Source organism: Terrapene carolina, unplaced genomic scaffold (genome assembly GCF_002925995.2).
Source record: "Terrapene carolina triunguis isolate 2854851 unplaced genomic scaffold, T_m_triunguis-2.0 Scaffold33891, whole genome shotgun sequence".
Lineage (NCBI taxonomy): Eukaryota > Metazoa > Chordata > Testudines > Emydidae > Terrapene > Terrapene triunguis.
Window position 1 is genome coordinate 4,043,121 of NW_020698242.1, and position 11,148 is coordinate 4,054,268.

The 11,148-nt window shown below is 43.1% G+C and overlaps 1 protein-coding gene across 1 annotated transcript; it reads left to right on the plus strand.

Moving 5' to 3' along the window:
- Positions 1-1,857: 1,857 nt before the first annotated feature.
- On the plus strand, positions 1,858-9,869 carry LOC113409589 (peroxisomal coenzyme A diphosphatase NUDT7-like). The gene is made up of 4 exons (XM_026663696.1): positions 1,858-1,895; positions 5,525-5,675; positions 7,008-7,166; positions 9,345-9,869. The coding sequence occupies exons 1-4, from the start codon at positions 1,858-1,860 to the stop codon at positions 9,726-9,728; spliced, it is 732 nt and encodes a 243-aa protein (XP_026519481.1). The 3' UTR covers positions 9,729-9,869.
- The last annotated feature ends 1,279 nt before the right edge of the window (positions 9,870-11,148 follow it).

The window sequence follows — 11,148 nt, forward strand, 5'->3', positions numbered from 1 at the left end:
TTATTTAACAAGATTGTAAAAGAATGTGCACTGCAAGCTAGTTAAAGGTATATTTGTACTCTTGTCTTCAGAGAATTGTTTCACATTTGTGTGAGATGTCATTTGGATTGCAGATGTCAGAACAAGAAGGAGTGGTCTCAAATTGCAGTGAGGGAGGTCTAGGTTGGATATTAGGAAAAACTATTTCACTAGGAGGGTGGTGAAGCACTGGAATGGGTTGCCTAGGGAGGTGGTGGAATCTCCATCCTTAGAGGTTTTTAAGGCCCAGCTTGACAAAGCCCTGGCTGGGATGATTTAGTTGGGGTTGGTCTAGATGACCTCCTGAGATCTCTTCCAACCCTAATCTTCTGTGATTCTAAGCCAGGATGAACCAACCGCTATAGAAAGATTATTGTCCAATTAAGTGTTTATACAGCACTAATCAGTGTTTGAAACTAAATCCTAATGGTGTATATACACCATGTAGAAATCAAAACCCAGAACAGCCCATAAGGATAACTGGAAAATGATAAAATCTATTTTGTAACTCTTTGGAGGCTGTAAACGCAGAACCAGAAGATTTAGAGCATGGATATCTCTGCTCCCTCTATTGTGGAGAAGGGGAAAAGCCAGCTCTGGACACCTTTGTTTACAGACATCATTTTGTTTACCCATAATTCACTTACTGAGTTTTGTTCCTTTGGTAGGAATTTGTTGAGTAAACGTGATAATAGATTGTCATTACTGTATTTGTGAAAGGACATAGGCATTGTGTAGGATATGCCTGGTTGAGGGGTATCCTCCTGACTGTACAAATAATGGATTTTGGCCACAAATCTTTATCTAAGGGAGTCCAACTTTATCTGTCCAAGGGACCTGTTTTGCTTTGGCTTCCCCATCTGAAGCTTCTATGCCCTGTATGGGGACAGCTGCAGGATTGGATAAGTATTAATAGGATCGGACCAGTAGTAGCAGAGCTGACTCAAGGGTAGGGCCCATCTAAACTAGTGGCAGACTATCACTGACTCCGGTCCATATCAAGGCTGACGGGAGTAGCAGCAATAGTGCCTAGCTGACTTGTTCTCACCAGGTGCCTCACGCGGGGGTGGGTTGTAGTGCTTACATGGCCTGTGCTCCTTATTTAAAAGGAGGGGATTGATTAACCAGTGGGATTAGCTGCAGGAGTGACTGGGTGAAATACCATGCAAAGGCGGCCAGACTTGATGATCACAAAAATAGTGTAAAAACCTGTAACCAACCTAGAGTGACCAGACAGCAAGTGTGAAAAAAATCTGGACAGGGGGTGGGGGGGGTAAGAGGTGCCTATATAAGAAAAAAAAACACCAAAATTGGGACTGTCCCTATAAAATAGGGACATCTGGTCACCCTAAAGCAACCCCACTCCACACACACGGGGCTACTGCACTGGAGTTTCTGGCACTAGCCGGTGGGGGGGCTGGGGCTGGTTAAAAGTGAGGGAGGAAGCTCGCCAGGGAGTTCGGTGTGGCACAACCCCAGGCTCTGATCAGGTCAGGAACCGCAGAGCCTCGCCCAGGCCACTAGAGGGTCGAGCGAGCCTCCCGTGGGGCAAGGGGCTGACCCCGAACCCAGGCCCATTCCAAGCTCTTCCCGCAGGGAGGCGTAGCCTGGGATTGAACGGATTTACCTCCCCCTCCCGCTCATGGACTCGTCCCACCCGTCCCGCGACAGTAGCCAATAAGAAGCTAGCGCTTGGCAGCTCTCCTTGCTGATTGGGGAAACACAGCTGCCAACCAATGAAGGCGGACGCATTGTGCGGCAAAGGTGGGGAATTGTCCCTCCTCCCATCCCCCCGCTGTTTTCCCTCAGGACAGGCCGGCGCTGGGCTGTGTAGGAAAGATGGCGGCTGTGAGAGACGCTGAGGATGAGCGGGGAAGGTAACAGGCCCCGCCGTTAGGGCGCCGGCTACCGCACCGGCCCGTAGCGAGGAGGATTTTCCCCATCCCCCGCGCGAGAGCTCCCAGCCCCCCGCTGCCTGGCCCTGGGGCGCGGGAGTGCCTGTCGCAGCGCGGAGCCTGGCGGCGGAGGGCTTGTCTCGGCGAGGTAGTTAAGCGACCTCCCGCCCGCGCAGCGCCGTCTGCCCCCGGACTTGGGGGTGACACAGCGATGTACTGGGGTCAGCCTAACTGTAGCGCAGGTCAGGCCTTGGGGGGCAGGATTTTAAAGGGACTCAGGTGCCTAACTCCCAGAGGCACTTCGCGGGCTTGCCTCGCTGGCACCGACATCGCGGCTGGCTTGGACGTCGCACCCTCGCTCGTTCCAGCGCAAGTCGGGGTGCGGCCGTTTATGGGGTGCCTCGTTTTCTGGTGACCTAAGTAGATTTTTATCACTCACTCACTCACCCTTCAACTCCAATAGCTCAAGATGTGAACCGCACAACTGATTTAGTGACTCTGATCCCAGTTTCTGAGTGCACATGCATACAGGGTTATCCCTGCATGCCCCTTCTCTATGGCACTTGTAGCACCTGTCCCTGCCGAATTAGGGCACTTGAAGCATGTTCCTTTGTGATGGTAGATCTCCTTGTATGCTCCCCTCCATGTCAGTCATTTAATGTATTTATCCTCACCCCTGTGAGGTCGGGAAGTGTTATCCCCATTTTACAGATGGAGATCAGAGGTACAGAAAGACTGTGGGTATGTCTACATTGCAAAGACAAACCCGTGCCAGCTGACTCGGGCACCTGGGACTCGCAGGGTCCTAGAGCTTGGGCTCCAGCCTGAGCCTGGAAGTTTAAACTGCAATTAAACAGCCCCTTAGCCTGATCACTGAGAGCCAGAGTCAGCTGATTGCAGCATAGACATACCCTGGCCTAAGGGTACATCTATGTTGCAAGTAGAAGTGCAATTTCCAGCTCAGGTAGGTATACATGCACTAGCTTTGAGCAGGCTAACATGCTAAAAATATCAGTGGACTAGCCACCTCAGTACAAACCTGTCCAAGACTTAGGTACGTACTTGGGCAGCTAGCTTGTGCCACCACCTGCGCTGTCATGGCGACATTGCTATTTTTAGCAAGCTATGCCAGCTGGAAATCACAGCTCTCCCTTCAGTGTAGGCATACCCTAAGTGACTTAGGCCTGGTCTACACTACGACTTTAATTCGGATTTAGCTGCGTTAATCCGAATTAATCCTTAACCCGTCCACACAACGGAGCCAGTTACTTCGAATTAAAGGGTGCTTAAAATCGATTTCTGTACTCCACCCCGACGAGCGGAGTAGCGCCAAAATCGATTTTGTAAATTCGAATTAGGGGTAGTGTGGCCGCACACCACCGAATTAATGTGGTTAAAATTAATGGGGTAGTGTGGCCGCACACCACCGAATTAATGTGGTTAAAAACCGAATTAATGTGCTTAGTGTGGCCGCGCACAATCGAATTTATACAATCTGTTTCCCAAATTCGAATTATCTAAATTCGAATTAATCTCGTAGTGTAGACGTACCCCCAGAGTTATAGGGTTAGAAGGACTGCAGAGGTCATCTGGTCTTAACCCCCTGCCAAGATGTAGGATTTGTTGTCTAAATCTTATCTAAGACCACATAAAAAGTCTGTGGCAGAGCAGGGACTTGAAGCCAGTTTTCCCAATTCCTAGCATCTTAGCCACTGGACCGTCCATGGACCGGGGGTAGTTAGTTGTTTTTTGTCAAGGTCCAAATTTCTTTATCAAGTTATAGTTAAGGTCCAGACTCCAGAGAAGAAAATAATAATAAAAAACCTATAATGATAAGTAAATAAAAAGATTTGTGTGTCCATTCAAAAATGTCTGCCGGTCTGGATTTGACCCATAGTCTGCCTATTGATTACCCCTGGTCTATTGTATGCGCCTTGGTATAGGGACTATCTCTCTTCAGGTTAATATAAAAAGTGTACGGTGTCACCAACTTTTTCCATAAAGATAAATATAGTAAATGTCTGTATTGTAGCAGGTCAAAATATTCACAGAATTTATGTGACGCATGTAAATAGAATTTGTTTAAAATTCTAAGTAACGTTTTTTGGGGCAATCAGCTTTAAGTGTCATCCTTTCTTAATACAAGAGAGGAGGGTCTAAAGTAAAACCTTGTTACTCAAAATGTATTTGACTAGTTTGAGCAGTCTAGTTTAAACTATTTAAAATACTTCATAGTATACAAATAAAAGTAATGTATTTTTGTACAAGAGTAGTAAGTTCTTTGGAATAGACTGCTCTGCAGTCCTTTGATATTACATATTGACTGAGAGGCAAGATTGTGTTTGCGAGTAAATTTGTGCTTGCAAGTAATCCCATTGACTTCTCAGGTGTGTAAAGTTTCTTGTGGGAATTTTCAGGATTGGGGCTTGCTTTCTTTTGTACTGTGCTTTATAAGACATCTCCCAAGCTGACAATTAACAAAACATAAGCATCATAAATTATTCTTTTTAATTCAAGGTGCATTCTCCATGACTGTCAAGTTGCCTTGAGATTGTTGGCATTAAGTGCAGTACAATGTGCCCAATCCTAGTTTTGGCATTTATTTCAGTGGCAGTCAGGATCAGGCCTATTCACTAATATACCTAACCCTCATGAGGTGGCATTATTCCCATTTTGCATATGGCAAAACTGAAAAAGAGATGTGAAATACTTGTCCAACATCAATGACAGAACCGGGAATGGAATCCAATTCTCCTGGCTCCAAGTCTAGTATCCTTTCCACTGAACCATGCTGCCCCCTAAATGAAGTATTTTACAGATGGGAACCTGAGGCAGAGAGATTAAGTGACTAGATGAAGATGTCATAGGATAGTTATGGCAGAGCTGGGAAATGAACCCAGATCCCCTGAGTCCCAATCCAATAGCCTGTTCACAGAACTATTCTGCCTTCTAAATGGGGCTGTCAGGTGTGGCAGAACAGACTCATGTTCCAGTCATGCACCTTTAAGATTTTTCTTTGGTAACTACTATTTCATTAACTGTGTCGAATATGTTAAGCAATATTGTTCCCATAAACACACTGAGCTGGGTGGAGTCTTATCTTGAGTCCAAAAAGATTTAATTATGTAAATGCACAATCATATGCAATTTAGAATTTTCAGTGGGGGATGGGAAGTTAATTCTCACTGTGTACACTTTTTAATTAATATTTAGGAGGGTTTTTTTTTAAATGCCATAATCTAAAAACACACTATGCCAGTGTTATATTTGCTAATGTTGCTCTGTGTATCTTGTGTAGCTTGTTTATATATCTGGTATAAAGTGTAAATTCAATTAATAAGAACTGATTGCTTTTATATGAATCAGAAAAATTCAGTCCGTGTTGCTTTGGGAATGAGATGATGATCAGTAGGTTAGATTCAAAATAATTGCAGGCTTGTATGGGCACAATATTTAGTTATGTTTATCTGATAATTTTGAAAAACAGGACATAATATTTTTGAGAGCTCTGGTATTTGTAAATCCTAAATTATAATCTTTCCTATATTCTTAAGTAATAGGATAACCATTCTGTTTAGTTATGGAGCATTTTTGTTTGTTTGTTTTAGCAGAAATATAAAAGATAAGGCCAAGATCAGTTTAAGAAAATATGATGTTGGAAACAAATTCTCCCATTTGCCACTAGCCAAAGCATCTGTTCTTATGCCTCTAATGGTTAAAGATGGAAAGCTGTATGTGCTATTTACTGTCAGATCAATGAAGGTATGTGAACCATAAGGTCAAAGCCAACTGCATAACATCAAAAGTAAAATGAGAAAATGTGTTGCAAGATTGAGCTGTGTGAAAAGAAAAAGAGAAGGAAGGAAAGCACTCAGCTGATAGTCACATTTACCTATATTCTTATCCAAGTATTAGTCTCTATGTACAAAACTTAATGGTTACTGCATGGTTTTGGAGTCTAGTCTTCACACATGTATGCAACCAAAATATCCATACACACACCTTTATTTGCACATGTAAACAGGTATTGATCATGTAAACATTGATCACTGATATTTACTTTCCAGATACACAACAATAATGTGGATATTTCTGTAATGTCTGATACAAGTTTCCAGGTCAGAATAAAGGGGATTATTGAACAGTTTCCTACAGAATTTAATTTAAAAAAATTTGACCTGTGCAATAAAGTTTTTACCAATTTGATTCCTAAGTTTGTATCTAACATTACTTTTCCAGTCTCTTTCTTCACTTCTAGATGTGAGAGAACAAATCTACCTTCCTCTCCATTTTGTGCCAGTGGTATCTTTCTAAAACTATTATTGTTACATATTGTACCTAGGTCTACTGTCTGTACTCTTTGATGAGTAATTTACCTGGGTGCTTTTTCTACTTCTGAGAGATGCAGCATCTCTTGAAAGATGCAATAATAATGTTCCTACTTAAAAATCTTGAGACACTATAATAACTGCGCTTACAATAACTGAGCAGACACACTGATGGTAAATGAGCTTTTTAACAAAGGCTATGATTGGTTCATAGAACTCTCTGTTATTAAAGTGAAACTTCAAATAAATATAGAGACATTACTTATTCAGAGATGTTTTTCCGCTGTTGATTTTGGTTTTTATAATGAATTCTGTACCTTGCATATTTAATTCTTTTGTTTGACTATGCAAAAGTAACCATTTTAGTGAGAGAGATAGTTCCAAAGAGCTTGTTCAATCTCTTACATGAGGGAGAGATGGCAAAAGGCCTTGAAATGTGGATATAAATTTTAAAGGAAAGTATATAATATAAAGCATGTGATGATAAAAGTAACTCGTTACTATAAAAATGCCTCTTCTTTTGTGTGATGCTGAAAATGAGGGACCTAGACTGGGTAGATATAGACTCCATGTTCAGATGTTTGAGAAAGCTTCCTCATACAGCTCTGACTGTGCAGTTCTCTTCTCACCTGTAGAGCTCTTGTTCCAGTTCTCAGCCTTGTTGATTAGAAGAATCTACAATAATTTGGAGTAATTTTGTGGACACAAGGATTTAAGATGAAATCAGCAAACTCATGATACTTAATAATACTCCTTTATTTTTCAGTTGAGAAGATCACCAGGGGAAGTGTGCTTTCCAGGAGGTAAAAGTGAGCCAACAGATAGAGATGAAATAGCCACTGCTCTCCGGGAAGCCAAGGAAGAAGTGGGACTCTATCCAGAGCAGGTGGAAGTCATCTGTAGGCTGGTACCTGGAATTGATAAAGTAAGGTGTACCAAAAAAAAATCAACCAAATCTGAATATTTTTAGGAAACAAGCTGAAAATTGCATTTCACTTCTATAAGCTTATCACTGACATTTCAAACCTGAAGCAATGAGTGACCTTTTACTTCGTAACAGGAATGCAGCCAGTATACTTCCTCTGTTCTGGAGATGTTTTTTGAGGTGTAAATCAGTGTTAAGTTTTCAAGCTTCTAGGCTCTAGCTATATCTCTCATGGGAACCGTTTTCACATATTGGAGAAAAGATATAAAGTGCTACATTTTCAAAGCAAGTTTTTTCATATTTTTATTTATAGATAACAATTCTCTTGTATTAATGCTCTGTTTTTTGTTTGTGTATTTATATATTAATCTTCTTACTGTTACTTTCATTTTCTTATCTGGTAGGATAAAACTAGTATAGGGGTGGGCAAACTACGGCCCACGGGCCGGATCCGACCCCTAAGAGCTTTGGATCTGGCCTGCGGGATTGCCCCCCGTGGCGCCAGGGGCCCCGCGCCGCTCTCAGAAGCTGCCAGCACCATGTCCCTGCGGCCCCCGGGCAGGGGGGCAGAGGGCTCTGTGCGTTGCCCTTGCCTCTAGGCACCGTCCCAGCAGCTCCCATTGGCCCGGAACGGGGAACCGCGGCCAATGGGAGCTTCGGGGGAGGTACCTGGAGGTGCGGCAAGGACAGCACACGCGGAGCCCTCCGCCCCCCCTCCACCAGGGGCTGCAGCGCTTCCTGGAGTGGCGCGAGGCCGGGGACAGGGCAGGCATGCAGGGAGCCTGCCCTGGCCCCAGTGTGCGCCGCTGCCACCCCAGAGCCGCTTTAGGTAAGCGGCTCCGGGCCGGAGCCCGAACCCCACCTGCACCCCAATTCCCTGCCCTGAGCCCCCTCGTACACCTCGCACCCCATCCCCCTGCCCTGAGCTCCCTGCTGCACCCCTGTGCACTCCAACCCCCTGCCCTGAGCCCCCTCCCGCAGTCTGCACCCCTCCTGCACCCCTGTCCTGAGCCCCCTCCTTCACTCCGCACCCCTCTTGAACCCCAATCCCCTTCCCTGAGCCCCCTCATACTCCCCGCACCCCTCCTCTGCCCCAGTCCCTTGCCCTGAGCCCCTTCCTGCACACCACGCTCCCTCCCGCACCCCAACCCCCGGCCCTGCATACAATTTCCCCACCCAGATGTGGCCCTCGGCCCAAAAAGTTTGCCCACCCCTGAAGTAGTATCTCCTAGGAGTACAGTGGAAACATGCATTATCTAATATTTTGAAACTTGAAGTATTCAGGTAAAGGTAGCTTTAAAGCACCAAAATTCATAGAAAGGACAAATCTAGCTGTTAAGACAGTTTTCTTAAATATTGTTCTGCTAAGTGCATCATTCAGTATATCGTTATGCATTATAATAATTTGAAATATACATATACATTTGAGTATACCAAAAATGTTAACTTTTAATGCTCTCTGTTACAGCACTATCTACTGTTGTAGTGTCTCACAGCCAATTTCATTTTGAGAATTCTTAAGGGTGTGTAATGTAATCAATTGAATAAAAATATATTTAGTTACCTGATAGATCTTGGTCTACAAACACCCTTATCTGTCTTATTCTGCTCTGTTACCTTGATATTTAAATACTCTATCCACATTTACATTAGAGTAACTGAGAGCGAATTGTGACCCTTGTTTTTGGAACAGTGACATTTTCTTGCTGACTCTACAGGTGATAATGGTTGGCTTTCATTGTAACAGTATGTGTCAGGTTTTCATATTTATAATCTGTATGAATAAGCTCTTTGTGAATGCCTTACAGTTTATCAGTGACCTCTACTGTATGGAATATCCGACTCACTCGTGTGTGTGATTGTTGCCCTGTATTGGTAGCAGCGTGCAGAGAATGTAAACACTGATGTGTGTCCCAAATGAGCAAGATGCATAAGCATCTGCGTAAGTTGAAACACCTAAGTAGTTCCATTGATATCAATGCTAAAAAGTACATACATGCTTAGGTAGGTAATTGCTGAATTAGGGCCTGAAAGTGCTTCACAAGTATGATTGTTTCATAGGTTATCAATAGTGTTGATTTTGTAATACTGTAGATAGATTATTTCTAAAACATTTGAAAAATACAGGACTTTCTTTTTAAGTATTTCAAACAAGTTGATGTTTTTTCTTCATTTCAGGTAGGTTCGTTGGTAACACCAGTTGTAGGATTTATAGAGGACACATTCCAGGCCAGACCTAATCCAGATGAAGTGAGTGATGTGTTTTTGGTGCCGCTGGAGTACTTTATTGATCCATTAAAGTACATGACCTTGCCTTATAAAAGAACAGATGGTGTTGCAAGTTGGCTGCACAGTTTTGTATATGATGACCCTGAGCGTAAAACATCACTTAGGATATGGGGACTCACTGCGCACTTTGCTGTATTTCTTGCTCTTGTAATTTTTGAAAAGAAACCTACATTTGACATTCAGTATGATCTTGACAACTTAATTTCATCCTCTGAGAAGAATTTCATGGAGCAGTATATGTCGCTATACGAGGGAAGAAGCAGCAAACTATGAGCTGTGGGACTGGCACATAAGTGTAAACAGTTGGTTTAAATTATTTTTCAAACTTTACTATTTGATTTTCTGAATCAGAAATTGTCCCGTTTTAATGCCTTTATTGGATTACAAAAAATAAAGTGCTGATAGATTAATCAGCCCTAAATAGACTAATTTCTGTATTTATTTTACATGTATTTAAAGGTTCATTATACAGTATTTTTCATGGTCTTTGTGGGTAAGGCATTGGACTGGGACTCAGAAGACTGAGGTTCAGTTTCAGGCTCTGTCATGGATTTCCTCTGTGACCTCGGATAAGTTACTTCCCCTCTGTACTTCAGTTCCTCTCTGTAAAATGTGGATAAAATTCTTCCTAACCTTTGTTTCTTTGATTTAGAATATAAACAGTTCAGGGCAGAGCGTGTATCTTACTATGTTTTGTACAGTACCTAGCATGATGGGGCTCTAATAGTGATTGGGATCCCTGGACACTATTGTAATAAGGTGGCAGTGCTTTAACAACTTTTTTTTTTTAGTTTGTGGCTATTGGAGCTTGTGCTCAGAATGACATTCCTCAAAACCTAGCAGTGACACTGAAATATTCTCTACAATGTTCTCTTCTTCTGGAGGGATCGCCCTCTAGGGTTCAGTCGTTTTTTATCTCTACTGAAATAACTGATAAAGGTTCCAGGTAGTGCCAGATATAGTGTTGCTGGTTTTTGTGATGTTCATTTCATGTAGGCCAGTAAATAGTTGTCAGATGGCTAAAGCTTTTAAAGGCACTATTAACTTAGGCTGGATTTGAACTTGCAATTTAGAAGTGAATTTATCTATCTTCAGAGCCAGCCAATTTCCTCCAACATGCAGTGGGAGTTGAGGGCATTTAGGATCAAGCCCCTCTGTTCGCTAGCATAGTGCTAGATTTCTGCTGAACAATGTCTTCTAATATACTGGGTAAGCATGTGATGTGGACAGCTGGCCTCTCTCCTGTACTAGAGTGTTTAGTCATACCCTACTGAACAAGAATTGAGTAAGACCCCAGGTCACTGCTGTCACAGCTCAGGGCAGCTACACCTGTGTTTCCCCTCAGTGGTTCAGCAAGGGCATCCATTCTCAGCTTCCAGCTCCCCAGCCATTGCCTTTCTGATAGGAGGTCTCTACCTTCTGACAGGAGTATTTCCAGACTGGATGGTTCCCTGCCTTCACTCTGTTTCCCAGCCCAGACAAGTTGCTCAAGGACGTCTGCTTGCTTTCTCCCTAGTGATGACAACACAGTGACTGTCTACAGTTATAAATTACCACTCAGCACTTCCTAGGCAAGCCTACTTTATTTTTAGGGTAAAAAGCATTAAAGAGAAAACATTAGAAACAATAAAATAACCACATGCATGCTAATAAGTTTACCAGATTTAACCCTAGCCCTAACATGGCTTCTGGC

Excerpts from the sequence above, each read along its gene's own strand:
- LOC113409589 (XM_026663696.1), top strand. The coding sequence starts at position 1,858 with ATGGCGGCTGTGAGAGACGCTGAGGATGAGCGGGGAAG. Across the intron at positions 1,896-5,524 it reads GCTGAGGATGAGCGGGGAAG|AAATATAAAAGATAAGGCCA; the intron begins GTAACAGGCCCC and ends TTGTTTTAGCAG. Across the intron at positions 5,676-7,007 it reads TTACTGTCAGATCAATGAAG|TTGAGAAGATCACCAGGGGA; the intron begins GTATGTGAACCA and ends TTTATTTTTCAG.